The 19000-nt window shown below is 41.7% G+C and overlaps 1 protein-coding gene across 3 annotated transcripts; it reads right to left on the bottom strand.

The window, feature by feature from the left end:
- Positions 1 to 201: 201 nt before the first annotated feature.
- Positions 202 to 18439, bottom strand: zmym4.1 (zinc finger MYM-type containing 4, tandem duplicate 1). 3 transcript variants are annotated; one of them, XM_018698907.2, is made up of 27 exons: positions 17888 to 18439; positions 15105 to 15756; positions 14492 to 14665; positions 14042 to 14118; positions 13797 to 13949; positions 12770 to 13008; positions 12443 to 12641; positions 12083 to 12286; positions 11815 to 11965; positions 11605 to 11720; positions 11245 to 11427; positions 6667 to 6817; positions 6397 to 6569; positions 6163 to 6307; positions 5664 to 5759; positions 5497 to 5534; positions 5068 to 5212; positions 4476 to 4588; positions 4124 to 4349; positions 3807 to 4037; positions 3596 to 3705; positions 3332 to 3509; positions 3056 to 3207; positions 2827 to 2941; positions 2475 to 2723; positions 1977 to 2103; positions 202 to 1751 (listed from the first exon to the last, which is right to left on the bottom strand). In XM_018698907.2, exons 1-27 carry the CDS (start codon positions 17918 to 17920, stop codon positions 1505 to 1507), a joined length of 4677 nt encoding a protein of 1558 aa, XP_018554423.1. In that variant the 5' UTR covers positions 17921 to 18439; the 3' UTR covers positions 202 to 1504. The 3 variants fall into 3 exon arrangements, with proteins under 3 accessions (XP_018554423.1, XP_018554408.1, XP_018554415.1); XM_018698892.2 differs by having other exon boundaries at positions 18173 to 18439; XM_018698899.2 differs by having other exon boundaries at positions 14504 to 14665; positions 18173 to 18439.
- Positions 18440 to 19000: the final 561 nt, after the last annotated feature.

Raw genomic sequence — 19000 nt, 5'->3', positions numbered from 1 at the left:
TTTTATTTATACATATTTTTTACAAATCAAGCAATCAAAAAAATACTTACCTTATTAATTCATAATTATCACCATTATTAGCTGCAGTCCTGTACAAGACAGTTTTTTAAAAATCTGCACCAGCTCAACCACCTATAAAATGGTAATGCTTTTACATTAATGCATGAGGAAATATTAAAAAAAACACAAAGAGACATTCAGTATCTTACACATCTGCAACTGTTGAGTCTCATTGGACAACAGTACTTTTAAGTTTTTTGTTTGTTTTTATTTAAAAAGAACATACAATAGAAAATACTCAGAGAACCTTGGTAGCCATACTCTTCAGACTGGGGGTTAATATAACCAAGATATAAGTGAAGGGACCATTTCTTTATTTCTATATAATGCCGAGGTCGTGGTTATGCAAAAAGTCAGTGTCTCAAGAGGACACTTTGGATGAAATAGCATGCCCAAAATTAAGTCATAACTCTGACTTTTTCTGATCATTGTAGTGTTCGGTCATCAAAAGGGATAAAATTGTGCATTTTTTCCCCAAACGGCATGATAATATTCTGCCTTATTAAAAAGAGGTGTGCATTACATTCGTCAACATTAAATTTTCTTAAGTGAATCCAAAACAATTACAAACATATTTTTAATCCCATTAATTGAACACTAGTGATCAAATTTTGTCCACTTCTATAGATGAGGTAAAAGGAAGTATATAAAAGATTCTTTCATCTAACATAAAAAACAAAAATCACAGGTCACTGTTATCTCACAATTAAGTGACTAGACCTTTCAAAGTAAGATTACCCAAAAAACACGGATATGAATTAGCAGGGTTTTTGTGTGTAAATCCATCTTCTGCATTTTACCATGGCAAGTTGGCGGGGTTTGTCATGTCATGACAGATTTCCTTGTCATGAATGACTTCCCAACAATCATGGTATAACATCTGGGCACACATATTGAGAACGGAAATAAGCATTTGTTCTTTGACTGAGAGACTGACAACAAATAATTGCACTGATAAACTGCTCAAAATCAAACTATACTGCAGGTTTGCCACACAAAATGACGGTGATTTACATCTACATCAGAGTGATGTTTTCAGTGTGTTTTCTGGAGTGGACGTTTAGCAAAACTTTTTTTTGTAGATCTCCATCCCTCCTAGAAGAACGGTTTGTCTTACAAAACAACAACCTCAGTCCAATGCACAGGAATTTAAGGAATCATAGCACATGGAAGCAACCATTTAGCAGACACACAGAAGTTCAGGTATGTGTCCTGTGCAGTAGTAAACAGTCTGAATGCTGAGTTTCCAAGTCCCAAATGAGGAAGTATGACTTTCTTAGCAGTTCAGCACATTGTAGTTATGCAAGTGAGAGATTTATGTTGTCCATTTAGGTTTATTGGGCCGTGTTTAAATGAACATTTCAGTGATTCTACAACCATTTTCACCACAAGCTGCTACACCAAGAAAAGGTCACTTCTGTTCTTCTGTCCTCGTTGCTAGTCATCACTCTGAATCCTCATCCTCCTCCTCGTCTGGTATAAATGGTGGGTCATCCGGTTTCTTCTGCTCAATCCCTCCATCCTTCTTCGTCCTGAGGTGCAGCTCTCTGACGGTGAGGATGCGGATGAGCATGGCCTCCATGGTGCTGTCGTCCAGAGCGGTGGAGGAGAACCACAGGGGGCTGTTGGGGACGCAGCAGCGCTCAGGGTGAAGGTAGAACAGGTTGGTGCGCTGCTTGACTGACTCTGAGCTGGAATGAAGACAGTTGTTAAAGTCAACAAGGCGACAAGTAAATTAAAAAGACTGATGTGAAGCACTAAGTTTCACTTTAGTCCTCAGTCTATGATAGAAACATAATACACAAACTAGATGAGGCAGAAGGTGGTGAGTTGACTGATTTCAGACAAGAGATCAACAGATGACTTCAAACAGCCAGAGACCGCTCATGAGAGTGTTGGTGGGATACCATACTCACCACTTGGAGAGGTAGAACTCATAGAGTCTGACCGGACAGCGGAGAGGGTTTTCAGTGTTCTCCATCATCTCCAGGATGTCCTCTTTACTCTCCTCCTCCTTACGCTTCTTGGCTGGAACCTCTGGATCTGAGGAAGACACACATTTACATCTAATATGAATCCATCTCACAGTTCATTGTTGTGGTAAAACAAATTAACACAGAACTGCTGGTAAAAAAGGTTGTATCCAACAAGACATCTGACAATGTGACCTTATTCTTTAGGATATTGTGATGGGGATTTTTCACACATTAATGATGTTTAATTGATCAAACATTTTGTCAAGAAAAGTAAACCTTGACTCTAAAATCATGTACATGGTTAAAATTCTGGTTTTTAATCCAGGGCTCATTACATCCATTGTCACTGGTTAACATACAATTACAAAGATTTAAATTTAGGAAGTGCTCCAAAATATATTCAAATCTATTGGTACTGAGCTACTACGTATCTAGTACCTGGCTCTGCTTCATTTATGGATATGGGCGGGTAGAAGCGCAGGAAGGTGGTCTTGGTGTTGTTCGGGTTGGTTTTGGTGCAGCGCATAACATGGGCGAAGGACAGCTGGCGGTGCTGCTCCACCGAGGTGAAGCCAAAGTACTTGCAGCAGAAAAAGAGCAAAGTGTTGAGGAGGACGATGGGGGAGTACGCCCCCAACTGTTTACAGTCCCAAAGAAACTCCTCCTCCACACGGGAATGGATGTAACCTGCCGAGGAGAACGGAGACTGGATATAAATCTGGTTGGATGTGGATATGTTTTCATGAGACAGATACTCTCAGAGAGAGTAAACATGTCAGTGATAACTCACCACTGGCTGTGATTGAGGGTTTGAAACCTCTCAACATGTTGGTGAACTCAGTGGAGAACTTGTTGTAGAAGCGATCCATGAATATGTTCTCCACACGACCGTTCTCAAACAGGTACTACAGAGACAGAAGGTTACAGATTTAGAACGAGTCAAAAGAACAGTTTTTAGGACTCAAGTTTTTATCATGTTCTTAAATGCTAAGTGCCTGTGTGTGCAAAATGCTGCTTGCCTGTTGGATGCCGAGGCAGAGGTAGAACAGGCTGTCAGGGGAGTACGGCTCTCCGTTAGGTCGTTTCACCTCAGTGATGAAGCAGCAGAGGCCGTAGCTCAGCTCAGCTGTGGTGCATTTAAGGACATCCTCCTTTAACTCCATGGGACGAGCTGAGATCAAGAGATGGAAAGCCCAAAGTAATGACAGGTTTAAAAAATTTCCACAAGTTTGTATTTGATACACAGTTAACTCTTCATAATCTGCGCAAAGACAGAATTTGACATCCAGACTTACAGCCGAAGCGTGGTTTCACCAGGTTGGGCTGAGTTTGCCTCCACTGGATCCATCGCTTCCAGGCATCAACTCCATACTGGCTCTTCAATTTTGGGACTTCTACGGTAACTGGCTTTTTGGAAGAGCCTTTTTGAGTTGTCGTTTCAGCTGCCTTAGTCGAACGCTGTGACTTGCGACCCTTCAATAAAGAGGAGAGTAAGAGAGGGGGGCTGCAAAAAAGCATCTTAACAATAACTATAAATAAAATCAATGTAGTGTGGTTACCCTCTTTTCTCGAGCTTTCCTGGGAGCCTGTCGTCGTCGTGGAGCGGCGGGGGGAGGGCTCGGAGGTTGCTGGGACTGATCTCTCAGCCGGGCCATCCTCTCCAGAGTTTCTGGAGGTTACAGCATAAAATATTAGACCAAGCACCTCAAAGCAAAACCAGTGTTCTCAAATGATTGGTGTCATTTAGGATAAAATCAACTCTCTCCTCACCGACAGTAAAGTCAGCTTCGATGTCCATGGGAGGCTGAGCTGGAGGTGGGGGCTCAGAGTAAGGCTCACTGGGCATGCCCACGGGAACATCTATAATCGGGTTCAACTTCTCATGGGCGTACGATTGACTTGGCGACCTGAGACCTGCGTCAGAGGAGGCATCCTCCCAGTTGTTGAGGAAACTGGCCAAGTCGTCTGTATCCAAGTCGTCACTGTAGTTACTGGCGTTTTCTGTAAAATAAACAAGAGAGGAACTCTTTATCCAGCACACATACTTATTTCTCATCCTCTCACACTCTGATTCTCATTTCTCTTACCGTCTGGGGCAGCTGTTTCGTGTCTCTCCGTCTCCTTCTCCACCACTTTCTCCTTCGCTCTCTCCGGTTTGTCGTTCTTCTCATCTTGTTCCGCCACCATCTCAGCCATGAGGATGAGCTCGGCCTCGAAAGGGTCAGACGGGATCTTCTCCTTGATCTCCTGGATGGTTTCAACGATGCGTTCAGCGCTGTCCATCGTCACAGGGAGGAACATTGGCACAGGCAGCTGTGGGAGACAGGTCAGGAAAAAACAACCAATGACCAGGGTCTGTAATATATCAACATAGCTTGACCAGTGCTGGATACAAACAATCCTGATACGAATGCCTTAGATGTGTAGTGTTTGACGTACTGGTAGTGGCAGGCCCACAGGGTTGGGGGTACACTGGCTGTACATGTTCATGGGTACAGGAACATACACTGGCACTGGGACAGGCAGGACCATAATTTTAGGGAAGACGTCATCTATAGAGAGGGAACAAAGAGAGACAACATCAGAGTTCAAATATTCAAAGGATATGAAGGCTAGCATATAACGATGAAGGCATATAACATATAGTTTGCAATGTCAGGATGTCTGGAGTAATTTCTGTCGAGGTGGAACAAAGTGTACAATAAGATATCATTAAAATCCTTCAAATCAAATGCTTGCAGAGGCAGTGGACACTGTACAAAATGTACAAACCATTTGCCAAACAATTATGTTGAATGCATTCTTGTTTGTAAAAGGACTAAAACTGCCAAATATGTGGAGTATGTCTCTTAAAAAGTTGAAATAATTCAATTTGTGACAAGAAAAAAACTCACTTCAGAGCTGTGGCATGTAGAAATTATTAAATCTAAAAAAAAAAGAAAACCACTAGCTGCAGTTTGTCTGCTTGTTTGTCCTGGAGTAGAGATGTAGTTAGCATACCGACTCTGTGTCTGGGGGTTTTGCTTTTTACCTGTCTGTGCTTCAACATCAGCAGTCTGTGTTTTGCAGGAGACTCCTTTGTTCTGCACCAGTGGTCGACAGAGAAGAGCCTTGTTCTTCAGGATTTTTGGGCCAGAGGGAAGATGAGGTTTCACGGTTTCAGTCTGAATACTCATCTGAACAACAGAGAAGTGACAAAAAATAGCAACTCCAGAATTAATCATTTTCATCATCTCTGTTTTATTACATTTTAGTCATCTTATTTCACTCTTAAAATCCTATTTACTCCTATGTATTTCCTTTTTTACTGCCTTTTGTTTCTTATATATCTTGTCTTCCTTTTGTCTTGTTACTCTGTTTCTCTTGTTTACGCACATTTTTCCTTTAATTTGTCACCTGTCTGAATATATATTAGTGAATTTTACAGTATATACAATAAATAGAACAAACACTAACTTACATGTCCAGAGTTCTTTGACTGAAAGTTAGAGACTGTGCCTGTGGGAAAATATGAAACACAGCATGTTTCTTTGTCTGATATTTTGACATACAGTACATAAACACTTTTGTGTGTGTGTGTGTGTGTGTGTGTGTGTGTGTGTGTGTGTGTGTGTGTTTGTTTTGTACTTTGCTGGGTAGTTCTGTCAGAAGAGTTGGATTTTCCCATCGCAGGGCCCGCAAGCGAGATGACGTTGGCGATGATGGGCGTGGCCTCACCTGTACCTGCAAGTCCAAGAGAACAAACACAGACACAGCCATAAAGAAAAACTCCTTCAGACTTCTAGAGGTCACTTTGTTAGTGTCGGTTTCAGTCAGACTTTAGGTTGAATCTTATTTGGTGTGTTTTGCTAATGAGGTCAACAGTTGTAAGTTAAGCAGCAAACCCAAAATGTAACATTTCCATATGCAGATGCAGGGTCACATTTACTGGAACTGAGCTGCTTAGATATCAATAAAAACTGAAAAAAATAAATCAAACTTTGATTGCATGACAAAGACGTCACGTCCTACAAAGAGGGAGATTTTTTTGCTCCTAGGTTGTGATTCTGAGATGATTGACAAATACAAGCCCTGCATGAATTCATAACATGAATTTAAACAAGATTAAAATGCCAACAACACACACCTTTGAAGACCTCACCCTGTGTGGCCACCTTATCACTGCAGAACTGCAGCAGACAAGTCAGATCACAGAAGTGTTTGACCTCCCCCAGCATGGGAAGACTCTGCTTCAGTTTCCCTTTGCGTCCGCAGGTGTCACACTTGGCAACCTGACAGGGAAACAAGTGAGTTAGTGTTGAGTTGGGGGCAAAGCAAGCTCACCATGAACTATAACTTTAGCAGCAGTATTCAGGCTTACGTGGCAGAAGAGCATGGTGTATTTGGACCTGCACTCCTCAGAGCAGAACTCCTCCGTCGAGCCTCCGTACTGCGCCGTCACCAGCTTCTTTGAGACGCAGTGGCAGTAGACGCAGGAGTGACAGTGTTTCCCCCAGTTTTTAGTCAGGTCGTGTCTGAAGAGGAGTTTACAGCCTGCAGAGGAAGGAGAGAGGAGAGGCTCTAGATCACTATCATTAAAAAAAACTCAAAGACAAACCCATGCATTACACATTATGAACAGTCCCCTCACCGTCGCTGCAGAAGTAGCAGTCTTTGTTGTTAATTCTCTTGGCGTCTCTGGTGATCTTTTCAATCTTACAGTATTCACACAGGCTCGTCACGTAGTTGGCCTTCTTGAACTCGTGAGAACAGTCTGCGCTACACACAAAAACCATCTTGTCCTGCACACACAGAGTTGACATAAAGAAAAAAGAAAGGTCAGTGGGTATATCACATTTCCTCAACTTTCAAGGTTAAAGATGCCAATATTTATCGTACAGGCTAAATTGCATCTTGAACCTTTAATGATGTGAATAATTTTTTTTTGTATCTACTTCCGAAAATTTTTTTTACATTTTACATTTTCGAAGAGGCTGTTTATAAGTTTTCTCTGTTTCTATCGGAAAGTAACGAGACCAGCTGGTCAAGCTTTTGATGAGTAAAGGAATGAAGTTTGATACTGAACTTGCAACGTTTCTTTTAGACTGTGAGTAAACAGCTGTTAACGCTAATGTTAGTTATGATGAAAAGAAAAAACTAAATAAAACACAGAGCGGCGGCTTAGTTTCACAGCAGGTTTTATTCATCCGTTACAGTGGATTATGAAAATATTCACATTAATCCATGCAGCAGGTCGACTTCATTCACTTTCATTGCCACTTTCCTGAATTTCTCTCTCATGATGGATTTTATTTCGACCGCTTCTGGTGTCCCTGAGGTGGCTTTGGACGAAGGCTACAAAAACATCAAAGAATTTTTAGTCATTTTTTAGCCACAATAAATACATTTTCAACCTCAGTATATTAAGATTATTTTTCACTGTTCAGTGTATCACGTCTGTGCAAAATATTTTCTCACCGATAATGGCAGAAACTTTGTTTTTGGCTAACGGCAGCTTCGCCTCTGACTCTGAGAAGACATGATACTTTTCCCACAAATGGATGACAAGGCCATTTCCTCTGTGGTGAACAAGAAATCCATTAGGTCCCTGGTTGTCTGCCGAAAGTTTTTCATGTTGACATTAAACAGTTTTTCCCTTGGAATGTGGACACCAAAGCCCAAATCAACCTGAAACAGAATTTTTTAGGTAAGACAAGGTAGTAGTTTGCTTGATTGGAGCCTAACTACAGGTGGCTTTGTCTGCTCTGAAATTAAAAAGAAAATCAAATGACACCAATACAATACTAAAGCCAAGCATTAAATACTTTAACGTTCAGTTTTTGTCGGCTGTATCACAGATGTGTTTGTGAATATTTGCGGTGAACAGAACAACAGAAACAAACCTTTCGTCCTCACCATCAGAGCCACTTTCAGCCTGATGTTGTCTAACTGAAGTTTATTATTTATATTCTCCATCTTGTTTACTTTTTGCTCCAGTTGGTTGACTCGTCTCACGAGGTCACCGACAACCTGAATCATCTTTGGGGGAAAAAAGAAACTTAAACTTAAGCTGATGATGATGCAAAACAAATACAGAAAACCAGCTTTTTTTTAAGAGTCTCTGTTTAACTTAATTAGCTAAAACACAGATTTTATATCAGAAACGTGTAGTAAAGAAGAAACTGAGATGTTTTTATATAAACAAGAACACAATTATATAATTTACAAAACATTGCATGTTTTTTTGGAGTAAAGAGCATGGCTGGTGGTTTCCCTCGATCATCCTTAGCACTTATAATCTCATTTACCTTCCTTTTGCTGTACACTTTATTATAATTTTGACAATTATAATCAAATTATCAGAGCTGCTTAATGTTTATAATGATTAAAATTTAAGTATCTAATAAAAACAAACAAATAAATAAAACAAATCCTCTTACATTTTCAGCTGTGATGCCTTTAGGGTTGTCGAGCATCTGTAAAATTAAAAAATAAGTTAAAAGTTTGATATTTATTAGATAGACTATAAGAAAATATTTTAAAAGACTGATAATATTGTTTATGAAATACAAATTAATATCCATACAGTTAAAATAGCTGTGACAACCCCACACAGCTAATATTTAACAGTCCAGTCTGAATTGTTTAAAATAACCTGGAAACTAAAGAAGCTTATTAAGATGGTCAGTTTCACCTGTCTCTTTGGTGCCACAGGCTCCTCCACATTTGAGGCGGAGGCCTCCAGATGCTTCCGTTCGCTCTGCTCTGTAGCTTTGGGAATCTCATCCGACTTCCAGAATAGGAGAATAACTGAGGAGGACCGTGAGACGCGGCTGAAAGCTCAGAAAACTATCAAAGGACCTTTGAGTTCAGATCAAACTTTCTATTTTGGCCACGAGGATTATAAATATGTGAGTATGTAGTTACTGATAAAGCTCCAGGTTAATTATTAAACCAACCTGATGTGTGTTTCTCTGCACAAACCTACCGTCTTTAAAAGGAATAGTTTGATATGTTGGGAAATACATATTTATTTATATATTTTGTTGCCGTAGTTAGCTCTCTTTAAAACCTTTTATATAATTCACACTTTTATTTGACTGCAAGTCACAAAATGCAAAAACAAAGCAGGTGGATTTTTCTTGGTTTTATTCTTTAAGTGCAACCAATAAATGCAAACCATACTCAAAGTTCTACTCAAACTGCAGAGACTGACCAAATTTTTCCTCAAGCATGACACAGAGATGGTTACAGCTACGCAGCCCAGCCTGAGATATGGTCATGTTCTTTTTCAAGAATAGAAGCACATCTATGTTTTCTGGCAGCAGTTGAGACCTTTGTGCACAAACTATGTCTCCTACAGTTGAAAAGACTCATTTGGAGCAGAGGTAGCAGGGACAGAGAGGTATGCTTTGGCAAGTGGAGACAGCAGAGGATATTGAGAGCAGTTTTCTCTTCACCACCTCAGAGGGCAGCTACTGAGTAGGATAAAGGCCTCTCTTCTTCTGTAGTTTGCAATTTCTCTCTTGATCTGGTGCAATCTGTTGGACTGTTCTGGCTTAGTAGGGAAAGAGTCTCCTAGCAGATCTTCAAGGTTCTGTCATTTCTGGCTCAGCTCCCAGAGCCCTACGTCTTTCATGTGTGGGACAGTGAGCTCCACCTGCTGCCTCCTGTCCCCTCTCCTCACTCTCCTCAGCTCTGGTCTTTAAACAACAGAGACACTGGCGTTAACCTTAATAAGCTGCAGAGAGCCTCCCTCTCCCTCTCAACACACACACTCACCCTGATGCTCTTGTTTCTAACACACACACACACACACACACACACACACAATAGGAGGAAAGCAATTTAAAGTGATAAATACCTGATTTTGCTGCAACTGTTTCACTTTCTCCTGTATCCTGGTGAAGACAGCCTCGTGCTGGTGATGGTCCAGCTGCGGTAAAGTAAAGTCTGTACTCCCCAGCAGGTAGTTGTATGCATCCACACTGTAGCTGCCTGACAAATTACAGAGGATTGCGCTCTTTGCGTCGGCCACGGTGGTGGACTCGCCATCGTGTGGTGTCATGTTCTGTTCAATCGTGCTCTTCAGTGGCACAATGAAGAGGCACTGTGGGGGTCTTCTCCTCACGTAGGACTGTGGTGGCAGTCTTCAAAGGATTCAGCAGCTTCACAAGGTCTTCGGCATCTCTGATATCGCAGCTGTCCAGTGTTGCAGGCGTTCTGTCTTATCTCCGGGCTGGTGAGAGCTGCTGATATGGCGGCCTGCTGCTCCAAGGTAACGATCCAGCATATCCAAGGTGCTGTTCCATTCTGTGGTAACATCAGGGATTCACTTGTGCATTGGCAGTTGTAGCAGCCTCTGCTTTGACGTCAGCGCAGCGGTAGCTGTCGAACTCTGATTTTAAAAAGGAGCCACGCATCTCACCCACTTGAGCAAATGAGCGACCCGCGCGACGCCAAGGCCAGCTTGGGTAGCAAGGTTTATCATATGTGCAAAGCACTTTATATGCGGGCTTCTCGTGCTGCCACTTCCATATTGTGAGCATGGTTTGGTCTTATAAGGTCCCAGTCACTGACAGCTGCTTGTAAAACTTCAGCTATGTTTGCTCCAGTGTGGGACTCGCAAAGTGGGCAAGTCTGCAGTACAACATTTACCATCTCCCAGTTCCTGTTGATTATGTGAGCTGTAACTGTGATGTAGCTCTGCGTACCTCTAAAAGTCCACTTGTTAGTTGTTATGGTGATGCTCTCTGCCTTTTTCAGGGTGTTGAGGTCCGGATCCACTGTGCAAACAAGATGCATACGTGACGGGATGGAGTATTTTGGTTCCAGTGTGTGGAGAAGTCGCTGAAATGCCACATTTTCCACCATGGAAAATGGTCTCATATCAGCAGCAATGAAAGTGCTGAAGTCTCTCGTTATTGCCCTGGCTCTGATACTCTGTCACTCTGTTGCCATTAATTTTTTCTACCGGGTACCAAAAATGCTGCCACACAAACAATTTAAAAGTGGTGGGGCATCCTCTATTATAATTTCATCATCGTCGGTTGCAGGTGGATACTCACTCGCGAGACCGCTTTTCACCTGACGAGAAATATCGGCACGATTTAAAATCGCTTGTCACACCCCTAAGAAATCTTAATGCCTGCTCTGGGAATAGAGGAGCCCACACTAGAAGTCAAGTGGACTGAAACCACACACACACACACACACACAAACAAGTTACCTTGATCTGGATGGGCTCGGGTTTGAAAGTTATGTTGCGGGTACACTGGGCACAGTTCAGTTTTGGCGATCCTTTGGAGCCGTCTTGCTGAGGTTGGGTGGGAGTGACCGCCTGGATTTGCGTGGATCCAATCGGCAACTTGGTGAAAACATTCACCTGCGTCTGGGACTTCTTGAACTTTTCCTACAACACAGAAAAAAAAACACCACATGAGCTGTGTTTGAGAACCACTGCAAACAGCTGTTTCAGTTACAGTGTCTACTTTATTATATCTAAGATGCATTACTGTATTTAAGTTTCTGAAAAAGCAGATGCAGTACATGATTTATTAACAGTTTTACAGGCATCTAATCCCATTACCTGAAAAGCCATGACACATGGTAGCATGCAGAAGTTCCTGATGGAGGTATCTGACATGGCTAGGTGGTAGGCCGGCACAGTGTTTTTCCCACAGCTGTCACAGTTCAACCGAGCACCTGACGAAAAAGTAACTGTTTTTATTACAGAAACTAAAGTATTAAATGCGAGCATCAAAAATAATTAATGAACTGACTGTTGCCCCTGTTGTACCTGATGCACTGACAGTTTGAACCTTGAATGCCATCACACAGCTGCTGCTGCAGAAGAGATTCACCGTGTCGTCGCTGTTTTTGACGTCAACCATTTCTGCAAGCAGACGGGTGGTTCGACACATCGAACAAGAGTGGGTTATCTTGGTTTTCTGTAACAAAATAAAGGAGAAAGTGAGAATGTCAGTTGCATCATAACAATAAAAGGTTTAGTTTCATTCTTTATTCTGTGTTAATTCATTTTCTTGTCTCACTTTGGATTTTCATACCTCTTTGTACTTGGCCAGACACTCTGTGTTGCACAGAGTTTTGCTGCTGTCGTCCATCTTCAGCATCAGTGGTTTGTTGTGGCAGTAGGAGCCGCAGTTCGCGCAGCCGGCCATCGACAGGTTGTTCACCGTACGGAAACGGTTAAAACAGGCGTCACTGCAGATCTTGTGGACAGCACCACTGAGGATCACCTCATGTTTGCTCTGCGAGGAGGGATGACAAACGATCAATTTAGAATTTCAGAATCAGCAGAAAATTTATCTGCAGATATTTTCATAATCAAAGTGATTTATCATAACTGGAAGATCAATCTACAATAAAAATAATTATTGGTTGCAGCTCTATTCTGTTTGACTTACAACACAGTATCTGGTGCACATGCTGCACAGAGATTGTGGTGCGACTGGTTGTGGTTGTTTTTTGGTGGTGGCTGTTTTCCTGTAGTTGGAGGCATTTTTCTTGTAGTTGAAGGAGGTCAAACAGTTCTGGCTGCAGAATTCCTTCATGACTCCTTTAGCATCTGGAGCCAGGATGACGTCCTGAGGCCGAAATATCAACCTGAGGAAAGGAAAAGAGACGCGATCAATTTCAGAAATCTGCAGGTATACGACCACTTAAACGGTTTTATCTGAACTGTCGTAAGATGAAACACAGACAGGTTTATAAAAGCAAGAAAACTAACTAACTTCTGGCAGTTGTGGCAGATCTTAGTGACTCCTTTGACAGCGGGGAGAGACGTAGTGAGGCAGATGGTGGAGCAGAAGAGTGCCGGACAGCCCTTCCTCTGGTAAGCCGTTTGTCCCTTCATCAGGCTCTTCTTGCAGTGGGAACAGGACATGAGCAAAGACGACGGGTTCATGTCGGGAAGCGTCTGCGATTCAGCAGGCGGAGTTACAGAGAAGACTGAGCCAATCCTCAAGTCCTCCTGTTGACGAGAGAACAAAGAGGCGGAGGTTTATATGCGGGTACCGAACTTCAGGAGGAAGACTGACCCTGATCTGCAGTTTTCATGGTTTACATGCAAATTTGTCTAGTCTGACTCACAAATCTGTGCCAAAATACAAGAATACAGTGGTTTCTAATACTCTGATACAGGATTATGCAGCTCTGTAAAGTTATCAGGATGGAAGTTAGTTACTTGATCGCTTGGTAAACAGCAGAAATATAGCAGCAGCAGTAGTATATCCCATATCACTGCAACAGCTGTTGAGACTTGCATCTATGTCTCCAAAGAGTTTTCCACACTAAGGTTTCTACTACATGCCTTATACTCCCCTTTAATGCCAAAAACATACATTTCTACCATGTTTGTGCCTCTACAACTTTGCTTTTGTATCTCTTCTACTCGTTTTGACTTTTTGGTTATGACATTTAAAGAGTTGCCTTTCAAAGAAGACCAGATTTATGACTGTAATCATAAGGGCTGATGAACAGTAACCTTTCTATTTTGGGTAAATTATTTTCAGGCTTGTGCACAAAAATGCAGGTGTCTGGTAACAAGTTCAATGAATGAGGGGGCTGTGTTTTGAAGGCAGGCACAGTTGGTTTAAGAGAGTGTTTCTGGTGGTTTGTTAAACATGTGTTGCTGTTTTGAGGATTCCTGACAAGTGACAACAAGTTATTTTGTCACCCTACTCTGCCACCTTCATAACAAACCTCAAAATGATGTTACATCAGTTCAGAAATACTTATTAACAGGGGTGTGTGACCCACCTTGGCAGTATTAGGCTCATCCTTCACGCTTGCTGTAGCTGTAGAAGATATCAGAGCCTGTTCGTACTCGTCATCCACAGGCTCATCCTTCACCTTGACCAAAGGTGGCGAAGGAGACGACTTGATTGACTCAACTGCTGCTCGTAACCTCTCCTACAACAAAGCAAAGAGAAACTGCTTGTTTGAACTTCCTATTATACAGTATATAGCACAGCAATACTTCAGATTTCCTTCCTTATACTTACATTGTCTAATCTTGGTATTGATAGCTTAACCACTTTCATTCCATTCATCATGGTCGCTGGCGATGAGCTGTCTCTTCCTACAGGAACATAAAAAACGTGTGGAGCAAAAGAAGTGAATACATACAGAAAATAATCATACAAAAAACCTGATAAAACCTGTGATTCAACAGATGCGCCTGAGATGAAAAATCACATCCCAGACTTTAAAACTGAAAAGTCTGAAGAAATAGTTAATCCTTCTGAAACTTTCTGCACCTTTCTAACATCAGTCTTAAGTGCTGAAGTTGAAGGCAACTGGACTTTTTAGGTTTCTTGAAGATGTTTCACTTCATGCTTGGCCTGCTGTGCTGTGTGTTTGTTACTCAACTATTTCATGTCAACCAGAATTGTCTTCCTGGAGAAACGGTCTGAAAATGTGTGCCACATTGTCACCAGGTGGATCTTAAGCACCTTTTCTCTCACCTGTGCTGGCCGTGGCTTCGGACGACGGAGACGAGCTGGACTGCATCATATCTAAAGCCACTTTCATGTCCTCCACTTGGTCCTCCTCTGCAGGTGGTGGCAGTACAGTGGGTTTCACATCGGTTTCCTCCTCGACAGAGTAAGTGTCCTCTGCCACTGAGACTGAGAGGGGAAATGAAAATACAGACATCAGTGGGACATTGTAGCCCAGTGCTCGTGGAGCAGAACACGTCTTTAGGAGGAGCCAGCACTGTCTGAGAAAATGGTCCAATAACGTCATCATCGCTGTCAAAATGGCGACCACTGAGCTCCGTCTTCACCTCAGGGAAAAGGAAGTAGCCTGAGGTGGGTGTTTCATCAGACAGTGCTGACTTTCAGTTTTCCAAAAGAGCCAAAAGGGAAATGTGATGCAAAAAAATGTGACATGCACAACAAAAATCAAAATACAGGTTCATCTGATGATGATACACGTGATGTATGGCTAATAATAGTTACAGTAACCTCTGCTCCACAATTTCCAAACTGTTCCTGCAAGAGGAACGTCACATGTTCAACACACACACTTCGCTGTAATTGGGAATCAGAGCTAGTTTCATTTTACCTGTATTCGAAGAGGTAGGTGAACGGCTGCTCTCCACCTCCGGTTCCTCCGCTTTCATCTGAGCTTCCTGTTCCACCTGATCCACTGTACCAATGTCCATCATCTCATCGAGGTCGTCAGCTGTAGAAACTCTCAGTTTATGACCATGAGACTCCTCTTCCTGCTGTGTGCCGGCGTCCTCCTTAGAGTCACTGTCTGTGTTTTTTGTCTCCTTTTTGCAATCAGAAGTCGTGTCCACATCTGTGCCCTCGCCCTCCTGTAAGCTCTTGTCCTTTACTACAACATTTTCCTCATCCATCTCCTCCTCAGTTTTCACCTCAGTTCCCTCATATCCAGACTCCGAGGGGCTGCCCGCCTCACCCCCGTGAACCAAAACTGTGCTGAATGTCTCGTCCGTGCAGTGGGCTGACTGTGGAGGTGATGGATTTTGAGGAGATACAGGTGCAGGAGAAGGGTCCACAGCTGCCTCAGTTTCTTTATCTTCTGACTCTTTACTTTCCGTCTCTTTCTCAGCAGCATCAAAGTTGTCCTCCTCTGCATGTTCAGACAGTCTAGGAGGAGATCCACGAACAAGATCTGAGTCTCCAGCATCCACTGTTGCTTCTGCCTCTGAAACAGCCTCCATGGACTCTTCATCTGCCCCCTCTGTTGCCTGTGTTGGACAATAAACAATAAACATGAGAAATATCCACTGCCAGACCAACAATTTTTTTAATTAAATCATTATTTCAAGTAAACAAAAGCCACCACATCTCCAAAAATCCAAATATTAAATATGGAAAATGGAAAGGGAATTAAAATACACAGCCGAGATCTGACATAAGCAGTGATAAGTTCACCTGTGCATGAGTAAATTAAACATCGTGTTTACTGTCAAAAACTGTCCAGGTTCTGTTCCCTGTTACCCACACACAGCAGACAGAGCAATACAGAATAAAACTTCAACATAGATTTACAAAACGGACGAAAGAACAACACAAGTTTCAACAAGCTTTCCTAAAATCTGTTGATTTCATGTGAAATTAACCTTAGTGTTTTCATTTCTATAGCGCCAATTCACAACAGGAATTAGGCACTGTTTTCAGTTTGATGGATCCCCATGTTTCTCTGAGTAACTGTAAACAGAAGATGTGACTTGGGGGAAAAACAAAAACAAACAAAGAAAAGAATTGTGATTCTTATCTTCTATGATTCTGAATCAATTTAAAAATGCCCCAAGTCCATTTCTGCAGTAAACTGTAGTTGGTATGGTTATGTTTAATGATATGAAAAAGGCAGAACTGCGACACCCACAATAATCTTCTTGTTAATCTTCAAAAAAGGCAAGTGTGTCTGCACATTTAGGATTTACTGACTTAATGATTAGCTTAAAAAAAAAAAAAAACAATGGCTGAGTATTTTGTTAACACTTTGTACTCCGATCACCTCCAGGCTAACGTTAGCAGAGCAGAGCACAGGACTGCAGCACTAACAGACAAGACCAGCTGATCAAGACACACACACTGTAGCACTCTACAAAACTTCAACCAGCTATGGTGGGCAAAGAAATTAATTCAGTCAACAGACGTTTCAACAGCTCGGTGCTCACAGCAGAGCTCTCCACTCCAGAACACACATATACAGTAACTTATGTTTCAACAAAAACATTTCAGCCTTTTTGGTCAGTAAATTTTACTGTCATGTCATTATCTTCATACATGAAGAAGAATGTAAGATGATTCTAAGTTAAAGCATTTCACTTTGTTAAAAGATAACTCCAGGATTTTTTAACCTTGGCCTTTTTTTGAGTGTAAATGTTTGTTAAGGGACAAAAATCTTTGGAATCTGTGCAGTATTGAGCAACAACGGAGTACCCAACCTCTGCAAACATCTGCTGCAATGTAATCCAATGAGCAAATCAAAGTATGTCCACTTAAGTGCTTGTTTAGCCACTGACAGGCTCAGATTGTTGTCTGGCAACATTATAAATAGGATTCCTACATAGACAGACCTTTTTATCAGAGACATCACTATATATCGCCACCAGACTCCACTGACAAAAACAGTAATTTTACAGAGCAGAACACTGAAGTTGTTGTAATACCACTGACTTGAAAAGTTAGTTTATATTATACCACAGTTTTTTGTCCCTTTTAATCGTTTACACTCAAAAACATGGGGAAGTAATGCTCAGGTTAAAAAATAAAACCAGAGTTGCCCGTTCAATAAATCAGTGTTATGTATTCACTGGTAATGTTTTTTGTACATGTGCACAACAAATAACCATAAATCCAGTGTCGCTTAATCGTGAACTGGCAGCTGATGAATGCACTTTCAACTTCTTCAAAGTTGCTGTCCAACTAGGAACACCTCACTTCTACTTCCGCCGAGGAAAAAAGCTTTTTTCGTTAAAAAAACAACAAATGTGAAGCTGATAAAATGATGAGTGCAGCTATAAAGTCACTGACAGTGGACAGAGAGAGTTATATCGAGGCTTTAAAGTTTTGTTTCTGCATGCACACATGGACTCCTGCAGAAGAAAATGCAAACAAAGAAGCGGTCTTATATGTGATCATAGTGAACATGCATGGATAAAAAACACCTTTCACAGAAGACATGTTGGGGAAAGACACCCTGACATGTCCCCGGTGATATTTTTCTGTTTTAACCTCCAAACAAACATAAGTTAGCTTGTTGCTGATACTGAACACCGCTCATGCAATGTAAACACAGCTAAGCAAACTGCAAACGGCTGCTTGACAACCACAACCTCACGTTAGATTGAAAATGGGGGATTTCATTACCTCTGACCGACTCGTTTCCTTGGATTCATCCATGTTGTGAAAATATATTTACAAATTAAATGACCCGAAAATAAGAAGACAACTAGCTGTCCGTTTGCTAAGCTAACGCTAGCTGTTTGCCTGCTCGTTAGCCCGCTACGGTTAGCTAGCCGTTACCGTGGAAATATGTTCCCGCAGCATGATAACTGACCACCGTGCGGGTTAAATCACAGTTGTGTCTGGAGTTATTCTTATAAAAACGCTGTAATGGATAGGACACAGCCGTAACAACGTGCAGAAAATTACCGCGCCAGAGACTTGTGCAGATGGGACTTGATTGGTGGCCAGACGTTGGTGTCCATCGCCACTTTCCGTAGCCGCCATGTTTGCTCCAGAATCCCGATCCGTGGGTTTTGCAAAGGAAAGTGAAACGCGACTCGGCGCTTTTTAAACACACTCCACAGCCGAAAACCACTTATTCAAAGCTCCTCACTACATCATTTGCATCCAGCGCAGCTTGTTGCAGAGCGTGCGTCTTCTTCTTTTCTCTACTTCTTGGCAGTTATGAAACTTCACGAGCTCACTACCGCCACCACTGGTGTGAAGTGTGTACTGGCCAAAAGTATATGGACACCACTGTCCACACTTTGTTTTTTCTGCTTGAATAAAATACATTTTTAGATACTGATGGTAGTGATAGTAGTGCAACACAACCACAGGAGAAGCACACTGCAAACTCATTAACTGCTTAATAAAGGTAGATTTATTACTCAGCTTATTCTAGCACCATTTCTTCCTCATTTTTAAAATTACAATTTGATGTCCCAAAACATGCAAAAAAATTTCCCAGTGCTTGTTAACTTCTTCACAACAACAAACTGTATTTACACTGATACGATTTTAATGCACAAAGACTGTCTGTGATTTGCAGAGCTGTTTGCAAAGCTCTTGACTTTAACAGAAACAGATGATGTGAAAATTTTACACCGGAAAGTCTGAAAAATGTATTTCTGTGTTTCTTAGTTATGAAACAAGGAGCGTTTTAATCATCTCAGTGCAACAAAATAAGAAACTGTTCACATACACAGGTGTATTTACACATAATAATATAATATTCTCCATGACGTCCCTGTT

Source organism: Lates calcarifer, linkage group LG3, assembly GCF_001640805.2.
Source record: "Lates calcarifer isolate ASB-BC8 linkage group LG3, TLL_Latcal_v3, whole genome shotgun sequence".
NCBI lineage: Eukaryota > Metazoa > Chordata > Actinopteri > Centropomidae > Lates > Lates calcarifer.
Note: the sequence above shows the minus strand (reverse complement) of the source record. Positions and strands in the feature narration are given on the sequence as shown.